At 41.5% G+C, this 24921-nt stretch overlaps 1 protein-coding gene across 1 annotated transcript in view; it reads left to right on the plus strand.

Moving 5' to 3' along the window:
* Positions 1-6232: 6232 nt before the first annotated feature.
* The window catches only part of GRAMD1B (GRAM domain containing 1B), a 129743-nt gene continuing 111054 nt past the window's right edge, over positions 6233-24921 (plus strand). The window contains exon 1 of the mRNA XM_040534034.1: positions 6233-6419. Coding sequence (XP_040389968.1) covers positions 6394-6419 — 26 coding nt within the window. The 5' untranslated portion in view covers positions 6233-6393. The remainder of the gene's footprint in view (positions 6420-24921) is intronic.

Here is a 24921-nt window from a genome sequence, read left to right on the forward strand (position 1 = left end):
TCGAGTTACTTGCATTCCAGAAAGACTAGGAAAGTTTGAGTTTGAAGGCAGATGCTCTCCCCATATGCTCAATGTGATTTTTTTTTTCTTGCAGCATCAAATTAGAAGCTTTCTCATTAATGATTTTAAAGAGGAGCTGTTTAGCAGGACTGATGCCCTTGTTATACTGGGGATTTTATACTGGCTTTGTTGTTCTCTTTGCTGCTTTTAAAATCTTCTTGAAGAATGTGTGCATATGGGGGAAAAAAGAAGGGGGAAATTCAAGAGCTGAATTTGGGTAATGCATCTTTTAGTGGAAGCTTGTTTTTGGTATGGAAGAATTATTGTGAATATGCTAAATGACTAATAAGATGGGTTCAAACCTACTCTTTCCTAAATGTCTGCCCTTGGGATTGAGAGACCTATTACTCTTGCATTCATTATTAAATACCTTGTTCCTGAAAGAAGCCTCTAGGCCACAGTCTTCCTCATGAACTTTTATCTCTGGTATGTTATCGCTGTCTTTGTCTTTAATGTAATCAACTGGCTTTGTGTTTGTCTTGGCCTTGATGGCAATGACCATTTGGATGGGGAGGGAGTGTCCTGAAGATGCTGCAACTCCCTGTACGTAGAAAGACATGGGCCTGGCCTCCGGCCTTTCAAATGGAAATCTCTAATAGTGGCCACTGCTTCCCTGGCAGATAACATAGATTCTGGCCCAAGAGGGAGCAGCTCCTGACTCTGCCTTAAGGTTAGCAGCAGTTATACACTACACTCAATGCACATGAGCTTCTATAAAAGGAACCAACTTTCTGCTCCAAGCTTGTGCGCTGAACTTCTGATCTGTGTCAGGGATTTATTTGTACAGAACTTTGTTCTGACTTGTCTTATAAAAAAAAAAAAATTGCAAGGTTGGAATTAGTGCCACACCTGCCAAAGTTCTGACATGTTTGCACACAATTAGGATTATTGGGTTTTGGTGTCTGCCAGCGTTTAACTTGTTGGAAATGGGGTCTTTTTCCCTAATATGTGTCGGTTGCAAGTGCACTTACTGCTGTAGATGTTGTGAAGCTCTGGCTGTATTGCACTCAATGTGTTTAGTCCTCAAGTATAGCATAGCCTAGTGTGTCAGGAAATGAGAATGGGTGAAAAGGATACTAAGAGTATGAGGTAATTCACTGAAGTCAAACAGTAGCATTAATGTAACTAGAAAAATCTTCTAAGGGGAATGTTAAAGTTGAAAGGTATTTAATTGAGCTCTAAGTTTTAAACTGCTTGTATGTATTACCTACATCTACAGAATCACCATATCTAAATGAAATTGCAAAATGTTATTTCACTTTTTTTTGCTATTCACCTATGGTATCAAAGGCTGAGGGTCAACAAATAAGCTGTTTTATCATTTCAAAGGGCCATGTCAGTCTGTCAAGGACTTGATTGTCTTAATATCTTTTTCTTCTCCTTATCAAACTGTTACGGATTGCAACAGGAACTGATGGCTGGAAAGTTCATTGTTACGTAGCTCTGCCAGAACTGCCAAATGCAGCCTACAGAGTGATTTTACTGCATGCAAGGCTTAGATGATAGGATTCTTTCCTGAGGAAAGGAAGCTCAAAGCTAGCGTGGTTGTTGATACCAGGTCTGTTTTGCCCACTCCTGTTGTTAGTGACAACTGCAACTTCTCAGACTATAGCATTGCTTTGCATCACATTACTTTTGTTCCTTTTGTAAATGGGTTTTCTGAAGTAAACAGGAGTTAAAAGCAGGATGCAACAGTTCACTGAAAGAAATGTAGCACCTAAGGTTGAGCACTTCTGCCAGGAGCATTCAACTGGAAACAGAAGAAAGAAAAATACCTAGCATATCTAGCATAAGTATCTAATCTGGCCTGACATCCATGGCTTGAGGAATGTCAAGTTCTTATGGTGTAAATGGCTTGTAGGCCAAGAACTCTTCATGGAAGTGATTTAGAGTAATAGAATTCTTCTGTTTTAAAATCTTCTGTAGTACACATGTTTTCATTTCTCCTCTTCAGCACTCAAAGGTATTGAGATGCCTTTTAGCTTCTGAGTTACCCACCCAACGCCTTGATTCAAAACTGGCTTGGTCATATGGGGAAGGAGGGATGGACCATGAGGGGAAATGAGGTGAAAAGCTAGGACCTGCTTCTGGAACACTGTATCTCAGAAGACAAAAAACCCCACACAACTGTTTCCTGAAGAAACTTTCACGTTTGTGTACAGCTTATTACTGACAAAGTATAAATTCAACCCTGTGGTCAGCTTGATCATTCTTCCTTCTGGGTAAGGTGTCTTGAGTGGTGTAAGTTCAGGTAATGTGGTCTAGCTGAAATTGCTGGTATTTGAGCTGCCTCACACAACACCAGAAGCTGTTCAATTTCTACTTATTTCCTGCCTTTAAGTAATCTGATTTCTTTTCTCCCTGCTCATGCCTATTGGTAAGTGGTTCACATTCTAGTTTTGAGGGGGAATAAATTCCACTGCTCCATTTTTTTTTTCTTGGAATAGAAAGGCCAAACCTCCCTTTCAAGTTTCCTCTAAGGACTTGTGAGTAAGAACAAGGTCTTTTTGGCTTTTCTTCTTGTTGTATTGCCACCTGAAAAAGTAAAAGTTAGTCCTGGTGCATTTCATAGGTGGATGGAGCCTATTACATTCGTGAACAATTCAGGAGTTGTACCTGCAGTCCTGAGGTACCTGCTTTCTCTATTCTGTTCAGGATAGAAGTGAAGATACGTTCCTGCAATAAAGATGTATGCAAAAAGCCAAGCTGTATAGTAACAGAGTTCTGTATTGTAGGTGGGTTTTTTTTCCCAAGTTCTCATTGCACTTCTGCTTTGCTTTCTCTGGGATGGGATTTTTCCCATCCCAATCTCTGGGATTTTTCCCAATCTCTGGGATTTTTCTTTTTCTCTTTTCTCTGGGATCTGGGATGGTGGTGATCTGCCTTGAAGGGATACAACTCAAACAATTTGTAAGCAGAGAATGCTACAGAAGTGCTGAGATGTGTCCTGTGGCTTATCTAGGAGCAAAGCTTGGAGCTGCCTGACTGCCCAGAGAAAAAAATACTGTAGCAGTCAAGCAGTATTTGACTATTGGTCTTGTCAGAAATGGGATGCGTGGCAAAACTGAAATTTTGGTTTTGCCCTTGAGTCAAGTCTTAGTAGAAAATAATCATATTTAGAAGGGAATAAATAGGAACCTGTTGTGCAACCACAGACTTAATCCAATGTCTAGGTGGGCTCTTTTTAGTGTTTTATTTTTCCTTTGTAAAACTACATTTCTTTTGCAGCTTATCAATATCCCCGTAAGTCTCTGAGGTCAAATTCCATTCTCTGAAGCACTGGATTAGCTTTGTGCTGACTCTCAGCTTGCGGAAGGGAGATTAGAGCCTGTGGGAGGCAAAATGGTAGAGCTGGCTGTAGGGGCACACATTCTTTCTCTTCACAAGGAAACAGAATGTGGATTTCTATCTGAAAATAAGCAGGGGGATGCCTGATGTCCAACTGCATAATTACCCTAAGTGTAGGGAGCATGTTTTTTGGTACTGTTATCTTCTTGTTTACCTTCAAAAGTCACCATCTTGGCTTCTGTGGAAAACCCTGTGTAACTTTCTTGTTCTAAGAATATTTTAAGCTGTGCTTTGACAGCTCTGTTTTCAAGGATGCTTTTCTGAGACATCAGGTGATGTGTGGAGTAGCAGGATTCTGGAAAGGGTGAGCTTTGCTTTTTATAGACAAGCACTCAAAGCAGGAGAGACAAAGATAACACAAGCAACTAGTTTGAGTAGTGGCTGTATTTGAATAGCAGCTGTATCCCTGACATTTTTGGCTTCTGAGAACAGAAGTTTCCAAGTCCAGGTTGGCTAACCTCAGACACTGATTACAGTGTTCAGATTGCAGAATGCCTGGATGGTCTTTTTCAGACAGAATACTGCTCACTTTGATTGTGGTGTCAGCCTGCAGAACTGCATAGTTAGGGAACAGTACTTTACTCATGCACATTGCTCTTCAGCTCATGGAGCATACACAGTGCCTTTGGTTCTGTGCCTGCTTATGCATAGCTAGTAAGAATCATAGGCAAAGTGAAAAGTTTGTTCACTGAGAGGTCAGGGGATGGCTGTATTCTGTGGATTATTGGTACTTTATAGAATCACAGAATATTCCAAATATTCCAAGATGCAAGGGACCCACAAGGATCATAGAGTCCAAGTTGGGTAAATAATATCCTATTATAATAGTGAGCAGATGTAAAATATTCCCTGTACAGAGTTAGGCCAGATGTGACAGTAACAAAGGAGGACCATCTTCTGGAGAAGCAGTTAGCTGAAGTTGTGGGGAGGTGGCTGTGACGCCTGTTAGCGAACTTCAGCTAACTTGTATATAAATGTTTTCACAACCCAGTGGTAACCAGGAGCGGTGTGTCTCAGCATGTATAATGCTGCTGTTTTGTATTAGATCAGAAAAATACACAAGCTGTAGCCTTTGTGAGGGAGACTTTGATGCTGGGGGTAGGGGGAGAATGCTTCTTCCACTTGAAGGAACTGGGAGATAACTACTTTTCCTTGCTCTACACATGCTGCTGTGTACATCAGCCAAGCAGTCTAGCTGTGCAGCGTGGGACATGCTGAGTAGGCTAGTGCACCCTGCTGCTCCCTGCTTCCATTGCGTCTGTTAGCTGCTAGCTGAGATAACCTGGGTGTCTGTTCTGCAGCGTAGACAAACTTTTAGTCCCTGACGGCAGTCCTGTCTGGCTGCTGCAGTAGTCTTTCACACTAGGTAAGGTTGTTCCCCTGAATGCTGCTCTTTGGTTACAGCCTGTTAACATCCTTGCAAAATGTGATTGCATCCAGTCACATGTATGCTCAGATTTTAGAGAACAAACACTGGAGTTTGCCAATGGCTGAGGTTTGCTTACAGAAGAAAGGGTACAGGAGCTCAGAGCCCTGAATTAGACTGTCGTGGTGGTGGTGGGGAAGGGTGTAGGTAGGAGAGATCATTGGGTTTTGTCTGGGGAAGATGTTTTTGATAATCTGCCTTCCACCATGTGCTCGAAGCTACACTTCACTTCTCTGACCACGGTCCATTAGCAGTCTGGTTCTAAGAATAAATGTTCTTAAGGAAATGTGCTATTTTTATTCTAACACTTAATCTTGGCTTATGGTGGGCTGTATCAACCTGCTAAAAACAGCGTACCACACCACCTTTCTCAGACATAGATTGTACAAGTCAGCCTGACCCCAGAGACCTGGCATTTACCACAGGGTGGGATGGATAGCATTTCTGATGGAACTGGAGCTCTTGTATTAGTCGCTGTACTGGACTGCGGTAAAAAGGCACAGGTATTCAAGAGATTTCAACTTGGTTACAGTTGATGAGGTGTCCAAATCCCTAGGGTGTGTTGTCAAAGAGGGAAAAAATGGTCCCTGGCTAATGAATTAAAATGAAGTGCAAAAGTGAAGTGAATGTGATCCAGAAGAGGATCACATATCACAGGTATGAGCTTCTTTTGGCACACGAGTGGTATGCTCTACTTGGGTGATTTAATGCTAGAACAAATCTGATTACCTGTTAACCTGATCTGCTTCAGCATCTGTGTTTTCTGTATGTCACATTTGTCAGGTATGCAGTCCTAGTGCCCTAACCTTTTTGATGCTGGAAACAAATACTTAAACTCCCACAGAATACTTCTAGTTTTGCTGCAGGTGGGGGGATATGGGTACACAAAATCTGCCCCTCTCTAAATCCATGTGTAAGTGGAGGAAGTATAAACATTCAGAGCCCTCCATAGTACAATTCAAAGCACTTTGTTTCCAGCCCCAGTGCTCTGTTAGGTAACAATGTGGGGTTCAGCTTCTCTATACACCTTCGTTCCATGGCAGACCCTCGTTCTGATGATACTAGGTCTTACTTGTAGTTTCCACATCTGCAGCTGTTTAGCTGTTATGTGTGGGGGAGTTGTTGGGTTTACAGCCTCATTATCATTCCTTTAAATCTCTTTTAGATTGCCTTGCAAAATTCCACCTGATCTGGGAGACGAGTTTCTACAGGAATGGCACTGATGATGCATTGGAAAGGAAGATCCCCTAAGAGTGGAGCTCCTGCTTTGTGCCCTACAGCCAGAAGAGGGTTAACAAGGCACACAGCTCCTGTGCAGGCAGTGTGTGTACTTGGCAGTGAGAGATGTGCTACAGTGTGAGAGGAGGAGTGGAGCAGCTCTCGGCTCTGTTTGCTGCCTGTCACTGACCTCACATCTCTGGAGCTGGAGTCCTGTTCACAGCGAAGGGTCCCCTCCTCCCAAGCCTGTATCCTGCCTCTCTGGATGGGGATCTTCCCTTCGCATGGTGGCGTCTGACTCTGACTGCTGCTGTGAGATGCTGGTGCTGGCTGGCTGATGAATGAGTGCCCCTCCGAGCAGAGCCAGGTAAGACAGCCTTACATTTGTTGCCTTACTCTTGTCCCCTTTCTGGCCAGCATCTGGCTCGGATAACCCTGGGAGTCAGTGGCAGTACTGTAAGCACAGGATTTGGATGGTCTGTGGGGAAAAAATCACTGTGCTGATCTCTTAGCATAGAATAAAAAGTGTAGGTCTCTGGGGACGTCTCCCCTCTGGCTGTGTCCTGAGGGGGGACTCCCATCATTTTATCTGTTTCTTGGGGCATTGAGGTTACTGCAAGTCAATAGTAAAGCTATTAACATGGACTGTTGAAAAGGCTGTGATGGGCTTATGTATTTGAAGGGATAAGAAATTTGGTTACTTTTCATTTTATAAGATTTAACTGTCTGAGGCATGTCTTTGGGAGTCACAATACTAAAATACTACACACCATGGAAGAATGGAAGTCATGTTCCTTCACACAGGAAGAATGATACTTCCCAACAGTATATTTAGCAACACAGTATTTTGTGGATCTCCTGGATATTGCAAAACATTATGCAGATACTGCTTCAATTTTACAATCAAGCTCTACGCTCCCTGTGCTCATCTCTTATTTCTATAGGTCTTTTCCTCTAATTTTATCTGGTTTATTTAAAAAAAAAAAAAAAAACAAAAAACTTTAAGCTGTTAATGTGTATTCTTAGTTTGCATGTTTGCCTTGGAAGTAAGCAAATGTGAGTTCGCAGGGTACTGAATGCAGCAGGTTAGTCTAGCCCTCTCATTTGGGTCAGGTTAGAAAAGCTGTGACAACAAATTCGGTCTGACCATGCTTCATAGCTAGCTGTGTGCTCTTAGAACGAACTTGAACAAGGTTTTGAATATCCTGCATAATTCATGAACTCACTGTCATATATGTATGAGAGGAGGCATTACTTTGCAGAGTAAATAAGCAGTTGCCAAAATCCCTTGCCGGAGTATGGGCAGAGCAAGGCAAGGATTTTGGCCACACTGATTACTCACTGAGTATACACAGCTCGTAAAACTTACACCTTTCTCAGAAGTGGGGTTTAGGCCTCAAATGGTGACAGTATTAGTCTTCGTTGCTAGCTGGTTGTGAGTCTCTTAATGATTTTCAAATTTTTGAAATGGAAGGGAAAGACAAGATTTGTTAGCCCTGTATGGTTATATGTATTGAGTGAATGCAGAAGTAACAAACTTCATAAACCGTTGGAATTCTGATTGAAACTTCAATCTCAAAGAAAAACAGATGAAGCGTTGGCTTAAGATCTAGGAGGCATTCCCCTCATTTTTGGTTTAGTATCTTCTGCAGCTACTTAGTGTCCTGTTGCTTATGGCAATTGCAAGCATGTAAACAGCAGTGAAAGAGCACTGCAGTTTGAGGGGAGCTGATCTACTTCTCTTTCATCTATCTAATAAAAACTTAGATCATGTGATGTATGATCCTTTGTGCCTGTGTGCACATTTCAGGAAGATGTTCTGAAGCAAAGGGGAGAAACTTAAAATCAATAAAAAGATCAGAGGTGTTAATGTTTTCTGCTTTTGATCTTTCCCAAATAAGTCTAAAACTATTAGGAAGATGAGAAGAGGTTTATTATAGAACTATATTAATTTTCATAAATTAAATAATGCTTGTTTGTCTGGGTTAGATAACCTCCAAATGGTTCCTTTTTTTTCCCTTTGCAAACTGTGTTCAGTGGTTACCAGTGGCAATGCTAGCTCAGGTCTCGAAAATCTGGAAGTTCAAGGCTTGAAGCTCTGGCTTTCCCTCACTGAGTGTCGAAATGGGGGAATAAATATTCTCATTTTGTTGCCTGTGCTGGAAAGAAAATGGTCACTTATTCTTTTTACCATTAGTTGTCTTTTGATAATATAAATGTTTAGCAGTAAAATTCATGTGATTTAGCTATTTTTCACTAGCAAATCAGGGATCAAGGACTCTTAGCAGGCATGACTTAGGAGGGAGCCCAGAGGACTATTAGGAGGGAACACCTCATGATGCTTTTTAGGGCCCTGTGAGCCCAGGAGGCATGCTGGTTAGGTTAATGATAGACTGTGCAAAAATCTAATACCTCAGGTAACAACAAGGGGCTGAGCTACCCATTAGAATAGTATGGGAGTTCTTGGCTTTCACTTACTAAACACCAGCTAAGAATGCATATTACTTCAGTACAAAATACTGCTGTAGTTACCACCCGTTGTCTGCCTTAAAAATCTACTATGGGTAGAGAAATGCTTGGAGTTTCCATTTTTGAGGTGGCCCTTGATATGGAAAATGGAGAATCCCCTTATTAGCCATTAGCACTGATGGCCTGGAGCAACAACAGTTGGTTACAGTTGTCACTGGAGCTGTTCCAGAGCACTCACTGAGACCTGGAGAGGTGTTACATAGAGCATTGGGTGAAGGAGGAGACAGAAGGCAGTAGCATATAAATGTGTGTGGTGGGGAGATCAACCTTAAAGAGAAGACAAAACTGTTAAACTTTGGGGAATGTATAGGCTTTGAATGTCATGCTGCCACGTGCCCCATCAAACACCATGCCTTATAGTTGGCTTTAAGTGTCTTTTTTTGCTTAAACTTCACTAAGGAAAAAGGATGCTGCTAATTCACTTGAGCAGGAATGTGGTTTTTGACCTGGATGATCCGTACAGGCTGTAATACCTACCACAGGATGCTAACTAGCAAGGGAGTTCTAGAGCTAGGAACTATTTATGGAAAGGCTGTGCTTGCTGCCAAAGGGCAGAAAATGTATAATTCTGATTTACCTTGCATCTTGAAGAAATTCTGAATCTTGGAGGCAAAGATGTCATTCCCAGGAAGTGGTCTTGGCTGCATTTAAAGTGCAAGAGCCAATAGGTAATAATCATTTTTGGTCACACTTCCTATAAAGGTTTCATTTATAAAAGACAACTAATAGTTGACTTTTTTCCAGGAAATACTGTTCTTGTAGCTGGATTGTAGTATTAGATGTTAATAAGCAGTGAGTTCAAGAACTTGTTCAATATAGCTGCTTAATATTTTTGAAGTATCTGCTCATTTTTTAATTGTGTGATTTAGAAATAACTAAACTATGGCTATATTCCCACTCTGCTGTGTTTTTTTTTGTTTGTTTGTTTTTTAGTAAACAGGATTCAAAAGCCAAGCTTTACTCATTTCCATTCTTCAGCCAAATTTGATAGAGATAGAGGTGCTGGAGTTCTGGGCTCTTGGTTTAGGAAGAACTTGAAACTCATTTGGATTGAGCTGTAAGGTAAAACAGCAACAGGAAGAGGAGCCATAGAGGAAAACATGAGTGAGAAAGCTCAGGTCTACTTGACCTGAGGAATGCAATCATACTGATGACCTTTAATGGCATGTTTTATTTTTGGATCAAACCCAAGTCTGATTTTAACTCTAATTGTCAATATATATGTTCAGCATGTCTGTGCATTATGCTTAAATGCCCACTGCCCATGTGTGTTGCAGAGCAAGATACTTCCCTTCTTTCATACCGTCATGTTACATATGCTGCCTTCCCATGAACTTGACATGTGTGTATCAATCTCCTAATACAGATAAATGCTCATTGCACAGTTCGTTTCATGTCTGTCCCAAGCTGCTTCATGCACAGCACTGTAGTACACGAGTTTACTAATAAATTGCTGAAAGTTTCAGAACAGCATTGTATACTGAAAAAAGTTTCTACAGAAATGAAATGCCAATTTCAACTCTCCTGTGTTTCTGTGCTCTGATAAATCTTGATTGGAGGAAGCAGGTGCAGAATAGGTTAAAGGCATTGTTTTAATACTGGATCTCTAAGTTTCTCTATAGGATATAAAGTCAGTATAGGAACTGAAACTGGATCCAGTGTGCAGTCAGTAACTGGGCACATATGCTGAATTTCATTGCATTTTAGATATTGAAGCTAACAAGTGTGCAAATTAAGTTTGTTCTTGATCTTGTAGTCCTGTAGTCTGCTGTCTAGCTCTACTGTTCATGAAAGGCAGGATCGAGTCTGTTGTTCTTATAGGGGAGATGAACAGCATGATCTATATTTTAAGCTTTGTTTAAAGATAAAATGACCAGCTGGTTAGAGTTAGCAATAGGACACTTAGAGGTTTGTTTTGGCCCTGCTCCATTGTTGACCACTGGAGTGACTGTAAGCAAGTCATTTAAGGTCAGCCATTTTATGATATGCTGGTAGCTGGGTGTCTACTGTTAAATGTTAGCGTTGCTGGTCTTCAGCTGCCGGCAGGCAAAATGGGGATAACAGCAGCATCCTAGAGGATGTTGTAATGATATACCAGATGGAGGTTATCTGGCTCTCATTGCAACTACACAGAGTAACACCTTAAGTAGTTAGTCTGGAAGCAATAACTAATCCAGCACTATAGTTTCTTTTTGCTCTAGAGTGCTTAGATAGGCTTCTCAGAGACAGTGTCTCGCTTGTGGTAGCTTTACCAGTGACTGCCCGTAAGACTTCACATTCTGCACCCCTTTAATTAGCTTTGAATACTGTCAGACTATTTCTAATGGCTTTCTCATGTACAGTTACAGGATTTGACTCGAAAGCTGGATACAAAACAAAATGGTATCCCTACTGCCTGTGGCAGCACAGTGCCTGCTGATGTGCTGTTCTACTTCAGAGAACGCTTCATTGTTTTTGTTGGAGTTAGTCAGCCTTGCACAGCAGTGCTGTGGGTTTATAAGCCCCTAATTCTGCAGTGTGCTACACTAGTGTTGCTCTGGAGTCTCTTGAGCACTGAAAATGGTGCTGTACAATCAAAATCTGGTATTCTACCCTACAGGATACCCAAAATGTGGGTGGTGACCTATGTGGACTTCAGTGTCTCCTATCTGTAAACAAACATAGGTGTCATGCTTTTCAACTGTATTGCCAGTCTAGTTCCCGTTGATCCACAGCTTTATTTCTGTTATCAGCTTGATGCTATTTCCAACACTTTTCACACATGCCCATATCTTTCTGCCTCCTCTCCCACTTAACTTTTTCCACTCTTAGACTTAGATCTTGGATGTTGGGCAAGATAGACACCAAGCAATTGTTTTTTTTATAAGGGTGATGATACTTGGACTTAAAATGGAGTGAGTCTTGTAAGGATGGAAAATGTCATGCTTGTGGGCATGTGTCTTTATCCCCTAGAGATGAGGGAAAACTTGGTGTGTGTGTTGCAGAGATTGCTGTGTAATGCATTGCCATGCTCACAACAGGGCAAGGGCAATAAATTAGAGGGACCGTGCTGTGTTCTAGCCTTGTAGCTGCCATGTTTTGTGTCATGGTTTGCTATGCTTTCCTGTGACGTACACACACAAACAGTGTTTTTCTTTTCCCTACCTTTTCCCTGTGAGATAAGTAGATCATGCAGTGCTAATTGCTTCCTATCTATACTGCATTGGAAAGAAGAGGGATTGGAAATGCTGTTCAGAGATAACTAGCCCTGGTGTTATCCAAGAGAAGCTAATGTAGAAGAACAAGCTGTCATCTCTCCCTGTGGTGTGACACTCATCATTGTGACACATGACACAGTCGAAAGGGCAAAGACCCCCGAGCTGTGGAACCTTGCTGCCCTTTGCCCTTCAGCAAAGAGGGAACACATCCTGAAAGGAACAGTTTACATGATGTGACAGGCTTAGTTTTCGGGCTAACTGTATAAAATATGGAACAGAGCATGCACAGGGAAGGAAGATGTCTTCCCACAAGCCTTGTGCTAAACCATCTGATGCTAAACCAACCAGGTAGCTCAGAAACTACTGCTTAGAGAGATCTTAGCTTTTGGTAGGACTGAGCACAGCTGGGCAGGGCAGTGAAACCAAAGCTCCCTGTGCTGGTGTAGGCTGTAGCACTGATTGAGTGTGAGGTTCTGCGGCTTTCTTGCACACACTTCCATTTCTAACTAGGTCAGTTACAGTAACTCTGCCTAGCTATCAGGCCTAGTGACTGCAGTATAGCCACATGCTTTCTCCACTTCAGTTCCTCTTCTGTGAATATGGGATATCTCTCTTTCATTGAAAGCAACTTTCATGTGGAAAATCTGCAATGGGAGGTCAGGAAGAACAGTATTCATATGCTTGCATGTCCTAGTGTATGTATTGGGTTATTTGATGATACCATAGAAGAATTCACTCCTGAAACTCTGTCACTCTTTCTTTAAAATTTTCATTAACTCTGTGGCAGGGAAAGAGGACAAATAGACTTAAATATCATCAGATAATCAGCATTGAAATACAAGATTAATCAAGGAACAGCTCTGCACTGCTGTGATCAAGATAAAACTGCAGTGAGTCCAGCTAATGACTTGCTAGTTGGCTGAGGCGGGCCCTAGGAGAGAGCACTGCTGGGTTAATATGCTTTTTGTCCCCAAATGATTCATGATCTTTTCAGCTTGCAGTATTTGCAGGCAGAATGTTTGAGAGCCAGAAAGGCAAGGAGATTGAACTACAGACAGAAAATTGAGGGAGGTAGATGAGGTATACCTGTTCCATCCTAAGTTCCTTGAAACAGTTACTTAAATACCTGAGGTTATTTATGTGCAAGGCTCCTGACTGGGACTTTGGACTGCAGTTTTCAGAAACAACTTGAGTACAACTATTGTGACGCAGAGGGCAAGTTCAAATAAAGGACCTTATGCAAAGGTGGCATCTTCTAGACTGCACGGAACAGCCCACATGGCAACATCTAGCATGACAAAGAGCTAAGAATATGGCTTTTAGACGTATCTGTGTTATCTACAAATATGCATGTATTTGTCATAAACTTTTTTAAAATGGAGGGAGTTGAACTGTCCTGAAAGCAGTTGCTTTTCTAGACATCTGCTAACTATTATTTTTTGTAGTATAAGGGGTTACTTTAAAATGTGCTGCTGCCTTCAAGAAAAAAGAATTGCCTTTGCCTAAGGGACTACGCACACATGGAACAATGCATGCTTTTATCCTGAATTAAAGAAAAGTTCCTGTGGAGAGTGAGAGACATGGTGATCCTTTTTTAAATTCATTAGGGTTAGTCCTTAGAATCCTTAATCTTAACATCTAAGTCTTAAGGCTGCTGGCCAGGATACCGGTATTACTATGCTATGAACCAGAGGCAGGTTTCCTTGAGTGTTTTAAGGTTCCAAGAGAGAATTTCTTAATTTGGGGTGCACAAACTGATCACTCTGCTGGTGGCACCTATGGATGCACCTCTGCATAAATGTTGTCTAGCTATCAAAACAGCTTGGTAAAGACCAATATTCACTCATGTATTGGAGCAGTCTCCTTTTTTAACTTTCGTGGTAGTATTTATACACTTGGATGCTTTCTTTGAACACCAGTGCCTTGCGCTGCCAAGCTGGCATGATGCTTTGTACAGTGAGTCTGGGACATTTGCATCCGGGTAACATCTTGTGAAAAGCTGCAGTGTCTGAGCTACACATGAAGATGTGCTTCAGGGATTGTGGCCTTGGAGCAGTGACTGGGAGTTTTAAAAGGACACTAGTGTGTTTTGGTAGAGCTTAGGCAGGGCAGAGCTGCCTTGATTTGTGAGCTGATAAGCTGCAGTTGATGTCTAGCTTAGGTGCTTGAGTTTATCTTTACCTGCTAAGCCCAGGTACTGTGGAGACAGTGGTGTGATGAGGTGAGCAGGGTATCTGTGATCCTAAAAATAGGAGCTCTGCACCTAGTAAATAGTTACTGCAAGCAGAGCAACAAATAGGCTTGAGCCCTAGGTTGCTCAGAAGTCTGAAAACTTCTGATGCTGTTCTAAGAAAGTATGAAATATGCACATGCATTGAAGTGAGGCAAGCCTCCTGCAGATTCCTTCTTCCTCCTGTGCTGAGACTTGAATAAAGAGTATTTAGAGGTAAACAGAATGAGACACTAACCAGATTTATATTTATCACCTGACCCCTGTCTGTTTCCTTCCTTTGCTCAGTTGTAAAACTATAGAATTGTTTAGGTTGGAAAAGACACAAGTCTGCAAGTCCACTAATCTAATGCCACCAAGTCATAGCTAAGCCTTGTCCTGAAGCACCACGTCCATATAGCTCTTAAACACCTCCAGGGAAATCTCACCTGATGCAACTTCAGTTTGACATTTCCGCTGTCCTTTCTTTGAAGTCAGTACACCTTTCCTCACACTTGAAATGTTTGTGCTATGTTTGCCTGTTAAGGTCAAACCCATTTAGTGTTATTAGTTTGTCCTGCAATTGCACATTCTAGGGAGAGGAGTGAGACTTCACCTGTACTAGAAGTTACCTTTCAGCGATGGTGTTTTGCCCTAGTACTTCTTATAGCTTATGGGCATCAGGGCTTTTTACATTATCCCTATACTATGCATAAGGAAACTGGTGTACAGAGGGCAAGTAATTTGTGTCAAATTAGGCATGCTTAAAGGTCATGTTATGACTTGGGGAGTCTCCTTCTGTTGACACAACTTCTAAGCATTGCTTATAAAGGACTTGCAAATCCTTTTAGCTTCCTGTTGAGGTGTCCAGAGCTACATTCTCTTCTCACAATGTCTACTGTCTGTTATGGACTCCCCTGGGTCACTTTCCCTGTAGGGTACTTAGAAGAAACAGTGAACTTTCTTTAAAAATACTAAAAATGCCAAGGGATTGTTCTCACAAACTTGCTTTGACAAGTGCACAAGCATCAGTTTGGTAATTCTTACATCTTTTCATGAATTCTGAGACTTCATTGAAGTGGAAATAGAATTTGGAGTTGCTGTAACCTCATCCTGAGTATTCAGAGCATAAATACTGAAAGGCTCTGACTAAAGAGCAAATTTACCTGGATTAGGAGAGATTATACTTAATAGCTTGCAAGTAATAATGTCAGCCTTTGTGCTGAAAAACCCAAACTACCCCAGGCAGGATTAGCAACAGACGCTGTAGAGAAAAAAGTTTAAACACTTTGTCTTCTGACAATGCCAAGTCAGCGATGATTTCTTTACTTAAGACTTAGACCCTGTGCTAGAAAATGCTGTTGAAATGGGGCTACTGGAAAAGTGGGCAGTAGTATGGAGAAAATCAGCAACTCTTTGTTGTGCCTGGTGTGTGATTGAGATATTTTGCATGGTTATGTCCAGTCCTAGCGAAAGGCATGGGAAAGACTGCTTCTTCCAGAGAAAGTTCCACCCTTTGTGCTGGGGAATGGTTACAGAAGAATCTGTTTCTGATCACCAGGCTGGAAACTGCAACCTGGATCTGGACATGGATTTTACAAATGGTCCTGATCCTTATTTGTGCCTCAACCCACACCCCTCTCCTACCTTTCCACCCTTAAGTTCAGCTCTGTTATGACTGAAAGAAACCTCTACTTGATTCCCTTAGTTCATTTTTATCCCATTATTCCTTGTTTCACACCCTGGAGACCTCTCTAAACAACTTCAGTTGCGTGATGTTTTATCTTATGAGTCACCACAGTCTCTGTAGCTGTCATCCAGCCAAGATGTACATGCTTAAACTTCTTATTCTAGTGGAGAAATTGATGAAGTAGGCTATTCTTTCCGAGTGTTCTTTGCTTCTACCATTTTTTTTCTACTACTATTTAGACTTTCCTGGCTTTGGGGAACCCAATACTTCAACCAGTATTTAACACTCAAGTTCCTAAGTTTTGCCTAGTTGGCAAGATAAAATCAGTAGACTAGAGACACAAATTCTGCAGGTCAAGGAAATATCTATAGATAAATGACTTGGTTCTGTGATGTGTTACATTTGGCGATGCTGTCTAATTTCTTCAGTGATTTTGGATTGCTTGTATTCCAAAATCAGTCACCAAATATCTATCTTGTTCACTGGCTTTCATTTTAATTTGTTTGGTACAGGATAGGAAACCCATATGCAGTATTTGTCAATAATCTTATCTAAACTGAACATCTGCTCTTCCTCACCTTTGCCAAAGAAAGCACTGGGGATCTAGACTAGATAAAAATGAATAAATCCTACTTAGTAGTAGAGCAGTCTGTCAAAAGACTTTCTCCTTTGTACCACAAGGAAGGGAGAATAAAATGTGACTAGTGTCACCTTGGTAGTCCAATGAGAGAGAAGGTCCTGATTTTATTTTAATGAGACTTTGGGATGCCAAGTCAGCTGTACTCTTTGATCTGTTGCCTGGCCAAGCTGGATGAGAGCAAAACGGGGCAGTGTCCCTAAAGTTTTAACTTTGAGAAGTTTCAAGGCAATTTGATCCTCTGGACTGGGAATGTTTCAACCCGTGCCGTGCTTGGAGGCCACTCAGCACTTGAGGTTTTTGGCAGCTTTTTGGAGCTGTGTGTACAGTGCTTTATGGGCTTATCTGCTCTGGTCTGGAAGTGCTCTGTTTTCAAGGGCTGCCTCTGAGCTAACAAGCCCTTAGAGGTCTGGGATGCCTGTGCTCCATTTCCAAGCAATCTTTCCCTTGCAGTCTTGTAGCTGGAGTAATCAGATAGATCAGGTCAACTGTATGTTGACTATCTGTGTGGGTAAGCCTTTTATCTCTTAATGCATCTTTGAGGAAGGGTGTACAAGTAGTTAACATTCAGGAAGATGGGGCCCTAGCTTCTGTATGAGCTCTTGGGTTCTAATGCTGAAAAAATAATTGTATTGATTTTGTGTAGATATTATCCCAGTATGCGATGGAGGAAATGAGCACAGAATTTTCTAGGAGTCTGAAACTTTAACTGGAACAGGAAATTAAAAAAAAAAAAACAAAAACGAACTTTTCAACTTCAGTAGTGCTTTGTATGCCAAACCAACTTCCCTTTTCCAGGTGGAGTGTGCTTGGTGTTAGAGCGCAGATGATATGGATTGCAGCTGGGGGACACAAAGCCAAGCTCCCCCAGCTCAAGTAGCTGATGCAGCTATATTGAAGTCATTGGAGCTGTTCCACTTTATGCTGGCTAAGAACTTTTGCCTGAATGATTTGTTTTTTAATGTGGTCCTGCAGGGCTGTCCAAGTCACTGCAAGTCTGTGCTTTTCTGTGGCTACATCTTTTCACTCATTGTCTCCTTTGAATAGCTGCAGAAATTGAGACTGAGCAGAGTGGGCCAGGTGGTGTGACCAATGACAGTATTTCTTTGGGAATGAAGAAAATGCATACAAGGTTTAAAAAAAAAAAAAAAAAGAGAGCCTTCCAGAAAGGAAGAGCCCTTTTAATCTTCTGGTGGCTGCTGTTACCTTGAAGGCAAATACTGTTCTTAACAAGTCTAGTGGTGTTCCCCAGTTGGCTCTCTCCTTTGACTTTGCTGTCAAAACTGTAATTAATGCCAAACAAAGCTGCTTGAATTTGGAAGTGAAAAGGGAGATGGCTGAAGATCTCTGAGTACAAGGCTTCACAGTGGCTGTGCATTTCAGGACTACATAGGCAAAAAAAAAGAAACCTTTCGGTTGATTTCTTTTTTTTTTTTTTTTTAAAAAAAAACTTTCACTAAGCCTGGTGTCTTTTAAGTACTTTGGCTCAACATCCAGGCCCTTGGAAACCACCCCCACAGTGACATGGCACAGTGGTTTTGTTTATTCCTAAATGCAGCATAGATTTCACATGCCTGTTACTGTGCGATCCTGCAGTGACTGCTTTAACCTGTTTATTTTAAGAGGCAGTTGAGTTGAACAAACAGGGGGTTTAGCTTTTTTTTTGTAGCTTCCCTTCCCTCACTCATGGGTCTCTTATATAATGTAGGAATCTAAGTAGTTTAACAGTGCTGCCATGACAGCCTGTCATTCTTCTAGGATGTTTTTTGATTTATGTTTTGCTGTTACTTAGTGAAAGCTTAAATGAAATTATTCTGGGCTATAATTTAAGTGTCAAGTGTAATTATTGCTGAAATGATCTGCTTACTGGTGCACTTGACTCCCTGGAGACATCCCTTTATAGAACCCTAGAACCATTTAGGTCAGAAAAGACCTCTAAGATCATTCAGTCCAGCCATTAACTCAGCACTGCCAAGTCTACTGCCAAACCATGTCCCTAGGCACCACACCTATGTGTCTTTTGAATACCTCCAGGGATGGTGACTCAACTACTTCCCTGGCCAGCCAGTTCTAATGCCTCATGACTCTTTCAGAGAAGAAATGTTTCCTAATGCCCAAACTAAACCTCCTGCTAGCATGACTTGAGGCTGTTGTTTCCCATTGCTTCTTGCTCAGGAGAAGAGACCAACCTTCACCCTGCTGCAGCCTTTTTTTGAGGTAGCTGTAAAGAGTAAGGGTGTCTCCCCTGAGCCTCCTTTTCTCCAGGCTAAATAACCTTGGTTGCCTCAGCCGTGTCCAGGCTAACCCTGGTTCCCTCAGCCATGCCTCATACCTTGTCCTCTACACCTTCATCCTGAAGGCAAAGAGAAATTGAGACAAGGTTGCTTGAGGCTAAGATCTGAAATTCCTGTTCACAAGAGCATTTTGCTTCCCCCTCTCTGCTACGTGATCTAACTTCACGTAAGAGTATTTAATTTAATATTAAAGGAACTGTTAGAAATATAGGAATAATAAGAGCCTGATCTCTGGCATAACTGTCAAATGGCTGAGGTTAGCTCAGGGTGGCCTAGGGTTTATAGCAGCAATATGGGAGTCAGCATTGCCTGGGGTATATTTAAATGGGCAGTGGTGACTGGTTCAATGATCCTGCAGTTCTGTTTTCCGGGGCTAGAGCTGATGCTTCTGGTGTCTTTTTAATGTGCTGCTTGAAAATTCAAACTCATACCAGTGTTCTATCCCTTGCTGCTCTGGCAGCTGCAACATTACCAGCTCTGATACACTACTAGCTCTGATTCTTCATTAAAAACAACAGAAAACCCACTACCACCAATAAAGACAAACTGAAATGGCTTTTACTTAACCTATTTTAGTATCTCATGAAACAGTTCTTATGGATCTTGTGATCTTCTGTGCACTGTATTCGTGCCATGGAGAAGGATTCTGTTGAAGTAGTTTATTGCTGACTGTAAAACTGCTGTAGGACACTTAGATCTGTTTTAAAAATGGGAATTGGGTTTCATCTGCTGTATGGGTTTGCAAGAATGAGAATAGCAAAGAATGTCTTGTCTTCAACCTCTGTGGTGGATAGAGAATGCACAAGACTATTGGACTTTGCTCCATAGAAACTTTGACAAGTTCACAGGGATGTTTAAAGATCACTTAAATTACTGCTTTCGTACCCAGGGGTATTAAAAGAAGGTGTCTATTCCTTTAGATCCCCTTTTCATGGGTTACTTTTTTCCTTTGGCTTCTTCCTGGCTGACTCCAGACTGAAGATGGAGAGGAAAACTAATCACAGCAATATAGCAAATCCATGTTAATAGTTTTACTATGAGCATGCTCAAAGATGTGTGCTGCAGATGTGTTTAAATATGAAAATAAATGGGGTAGAGTTCTGTTGATGGCAAGTAAGCTGCTCTGAGTAACAGCTTGGCATATTCAAATCCAAATGTGCTGCTTCCAAAATGTCATAAAAAATGTATGTGTAGTATTTGACTGTCTGTGTGCCATCTGTGTGTTCTAGTAAAGCTCTTCAATAACTTGCTAATCGTTACTGTGTTGTTCCTTTCTTTAGCACCCTTGGATCGTTAGCAGGATTCCCGAGATAATCTTTTTCTTAAGGGTTTCATTCAGCTAGATTATTCTCCTTGACTGGAATTCTTATCTGAGGAGGAAACGAAGTCATGAACTCCTACACCTACATGAGTGTTTTGGATTAAGCAGTGATCCTGTTATAAAAAGCAGAAAGCTTTTAAAAAGCTTTTCAAAGGGTGAGAACTCAGCTTCTGTATACTGCAGACAATACAAACAAAAGATGCACGTTAACATATCAGAATGGGATAGAAGTAGAAGTAAAGAAGCAATCTGAAGAGAAAGTGGGGGAGAACATAATGCAAGGAGTCTGGAAGACCATTTAAGAGTAGAAAAGATGAGAAATGTTCCTGCAGCCTGTCAATGTAATTCTGTTCAGTGTTAGTAGTAAATCTCAGAAACGCAGCCCTGAGGGATGCCTGCTTATTTTTTTGCTTGCATTTTGATTGTTACTGCAAACCTCCAGACACTGTCCCTCTGCTTGTAGTGCTAAACCACCATCTTCATGCTGATAATGGCACATAATTCTGCAATCAAGACACTAAACAGGCTGTAAAGTGAACTTTTCACATTATGGGAACGTTGAAATTGTTAGGCCAGCAAGGAATAGGAGTAACAAATATAAACTTTGAAGAAAGTGGGGAGTTCACCATCAGGTGTTTGGTTGGGTCTTGGCTATCCTAGGTGCAGCCTGGGCTGGGAGGTGCAGTTAGGGAATACGTATTTGGTATTTTCAAGACTGAGAGGAAAAAGAATTTTCTGTATGCATGTCTTCCCAAGGAAAACATTATCATTTAAATAACGTCTTGCCTGAGGCCCTGCAAAGCTCCAGTGCTTAGCCCCTGAGTGTTACATTATATATTGAATTTTACATTTCTGATGATCCGTGTTTATGTAGAGAAGAACAGATGCTTGTTAAGCATACCAATATCCTTAATTTTCAGGGCTGGGTAGGTATAAATACTTGGTTGATTAATATTCTATGTATTCTATGCTGAGGACTGATGCAGAGTAAACAATGCTGCTTTAGCGGTGGTCTTAAATCTTTTGGTTGTTGAAAACCATGCAGTGGCTTTCCTCTGGAAGTTCTGGGAAAAAATGAAAAAGGAATTGGTGAGTGAAGTTCAGACAAAAACCTAGAGCATTAGTTACTAGGGAACTCTGCAATGAAAATTGCCCATATGTTTAGGACTAATGTGTATATTTGTGACATGTTATAAGAACTTACCCGTCCGTGTGAGGAAAACAGAGCATTAGCTTTACGGCTCTGGCCAGTCACGTCTGAGGTCTTCAATGCAAAGCACACTTAATGACTGCAAAATGAACCATTCCTCTGAGATCCTACTGATACTTCTAGGCATTGCTACTGGGTAGATTTTGATCACAAGTTGTTCATGTGGGTGGTTTGCCTCTGAACTACAGCAGCACTCAGCACATAGCCTGAGCTTACTCATTGCGAGACCCCTGCGCTGCAGTAAATGGGTGCTTCTGTATTAACATCTTGGTGTTGATCAGAACTATATTTCTGAAGCAAAACTACCAGTCTCACTTGCAGTGTGCATGCATAGCACGCTAATTGCTTGGACTGGATTGCTTTCAGATGAAGCTAAACTGGAAGCTGTGTTCCCTACCATTGGAGTGCCTTCAGTCCACAGGACTGAATTGAGAAGACATCTGGATTGTCAGGTCCTCATTTTAGAGATCTCTCTGCCCGAGCTGCTTGCTGGTGTGGATGCAGCCAGTGAAATAACTGGGGCTGCATACTCTATGAGGCTTTTCCTGCAGATTCGTTTTGCTCCCTGCCTGGTATGCCTCAGATTATTTTACTAGAATTTTTTCTCTGGTCAGAGAAGCAGAACTTCCTTCCATAGGATTAAACCAAGTGTTTAATTTGTGTGATCCAAAGAAAACACTATCCTGAATGAAGCTAACTTGGAACCTAAGAAAAGTGATATTCCATGAAACAAGACCCACATCTTGTTACCAACATATGGATTAAGGTCTTCCTTAAGCTTCTTAAGGTCGTCTTTGCTAAAGGAAAAGCTGCAGCAAAGCCAAAACTCTCAGACGTTCTGGTGGTTATAGGCACTTCAGAGAATTGCATATGAAGATTTATTGTAGCATTTTTGTTCTATGCTTCCTGGCCCTGTGAGTCATGTTCTAAAAGCCTATGTTAGCTAGAACATCAGCTTCTTACTGTTCCTACGCATCTGAATGAAAAAACGTGATCCCATTCTTCCTGTTTTGCTGTGTTCCTGTAATATACCCAGCTTCCAGGCAGGCTCCTGATGCCATGCCTACACTTCTAGCTTTTCTGCTGTCACCTTCCTCACTAGAAATGTTTGTGTGGAAGAAGCTTTTGTCTTCCACATTTGTCAATTTCTCTCCAGGTGTGGGACTCTGCTCTTCTGGACAGCACAGTCCAAGTTTGCACCCTCAGAAAACCAAACTATTTTGAAGAGCTTTCAGGTTAGTGTACTAGCCAGTACAGGTCTCATCAGTCTTCCTTTTGTAGTTACACAGGACAACTGTCAATAAGTGCACATAAAGACCTATGCAGCAAGCTGAGGTGGATGGAAGTGTTAGGACCCTGTCCTTCCTAAATGTATGGCCCAGCCCTCACTAATGATGTTGGGCTAAAAGGGTTGCTTCAAATATTAGCCAACCTGTTACTAGTTTTCATGGCTGTGGATATTTAATTAGTCTAGGTGCAAATTTCAGTTCTAATCAGGTCATTTTGATACACCTGAATGTGTCTCACTGGAAAGAAAGTAAACATGGCATCTGTTTTCCTAGTGCTCCTGACTTCAGACTTGCAGAACAGCCTGGTGCTGCTTGTACTGGAAAGAAACAACAGCTCTGACAGGAGATGTATTGAAGATGCTCCCAATTTAAGCCAAAGAAAATGTTTGTTTAGCTTCTGTTAATTTTTTGGCAAGGAGGGAAGCGCAATTTTCCTGGTACTGAGGGTGTTTCAGCTTCAGTTCCAACAACACTGGTATCTCTGTGCCTATTTATCCAATCCATGTAGCCATTTGATTGGCAGTCCAAGACAAGCAAAACTTGTTTGTCCTTTTGAGGTGTGAAAGGGTGATTATTAGAGGAGTACAGGTGTCCATGGAAGCTGCATGCAGCATAGTTTTATTTGGAAAGTGTTTACTTCTTGAAATTATAATCTTCTTGACTTATGTACTTGTTCCTGTTTGCTTCACCATTTCTTTACTGAAGTTTGTCTGAATGAAACCAAAGTCTTCAAAAAGTTATGACTTCAAATTGGAAATTTATGCTGTCTGGTTCTCCCTATAGTAATGCCAGCCTTTTACCCAGAACTCAGGTTTGATTCTCTTCATAAGCATCTGGTGAAAATAACTGAATTGAGCTCCACAGAGAGAGCCTATTTACATAATACTTGAGCTGTGACCCCATGGCTCTGTTCCAGTGAACTGAAATTTGCCTTCTGTTTGTGATGCTGTTTTTTCCCCCCCTCTGTAGATTGGATTTAATATCCTGCAGTAGAGAAAGTTGAATTCTCCAGAGCAGTAAATAGACAAGCTGTAAGTGCAGGAGAGATGATTTAGAGAACAGGATTTGCTGAAAGATAGACAAGTAAGGCTCTTCCTGAGCTGTGAAGAGGGACTTTTTTTTATGAGAAAAGTGTGAAGTGAGTTAAGTTTTGGCAGGCACCAGGAGGAATGTGAAAGCAAGCAAGGCAGGAAGAAGTTTGCGAATTGTCTTGCAGGGTTGCAAAAGCATGAAATAGGGCAAGGTGTAGTGTGTACCTTTTGAACTCTGATCTTATTAGAGAAAAGTCTTGACTCATGTTAACTTAATAAAAAGTAGGACAAGCCTTAGTGAGTGCCTTGTGCGTAGTCTGTCTGGCCATGAGCCGTGACTGGGGGTTGTTTCACAGCATTTCACGATTTCAGGGCTATGTCTGTATGGATTAAAGTGACCCTCCAAGATTGTGTTTGAAAACAAAGGTCCTTCTGGTTGAATATAATCTGAGAGAATGGAAAAGGGAAAAAGAATGGAAAAGAACTGAGAAAAAAAGTTGGAATATGACTATTTCTTTAACTCTGTACCTTTCCTAACTCTGCACAAAATGTTTCTTCTCAAATCGGTGACAAAGCAGCCAGATGTTGCAAAAGCTCTGATTTTTTTTTTCTGTGAAGAATTTGAGTCAATTTATCATATTTGAATGTTTCTTATGCTTTACTTATCCTCATCAGTGCTCAACGAAGGAATTGAGTCTTGGCTGAGATAATGTTCCTGTTTTGCAGCGAGGGAATAGAAGAGCAGATAGCTGCTTGGATAGTTTCAAATGGAATTAAACTTCACTGAGGTTAGTGGACTAGCATGTGCTGATTAAGGATCAGATTCAACTCATTTACTCCAGGCTTCTGATCTATTTAAATGCTTATTTCAATGTGAGATAGTGGTGTATGTCTACCTCGAGGTACTGTAGAGCGAGTGCAGGGTAACTGCATCAGGCTTGGATGTTTAGGGTAGCTGGGTCTTACTGTCAGTCACTTGAGTGCAACCCAGCAATAACATGCACTGGTATGGTTTTGTCTTTAACTTTCTGAAGAAAATGGGAATTTTCAGAATGTTTCTCATGGTTTCTTGCATTAGATGGTGCATGTGCATGTCCATGCTTCCAACCTCAAAGAACAAATGCTCTCTTTCAAAAGAGGCTGTTGCAGTAGTATTTGTAGATGAGCAGATGAAAATTACCATTAAATCTCCCCGTGCTTTTTTCTACAGCAGTTCTGGAGATTCGTTAGGTTGGGGAATAAGATGGTGTATGCATGGGCAGTTGTGTGCCTCTCCTTACCTTTGTTAGCTTGGACCATACTTAATTGTGCCTGGTTGCACTGGACTGGCTCCTGGGTTTCCTAGTGGTATGTAGTGGTGTGTTCCTAATAACTGGGCATGTGGACAGGTGCCTGTACGCTCCAGGGCCCGTGGGTGCTGGAACCGTCAGCAACAGCTGGTCTCAAGCACACCCGGAGCTCC

This window comes from Cygnus olor, chromosome 22 (genome assembly GCF_009769625.2).
Source record: "Cygnus olor isolate bCygOlo1 chromosome 22, bCygOlo1.pri.v2, whole genome shotgun sequence".
In the NCBI taxonomy this organism is placed as follows: domain Eukaryota; kingdom Metazoa; phylum Chordata; class Aves; order Anseriformes; family Anatidae; genus Cygnus; species Cygnus olor.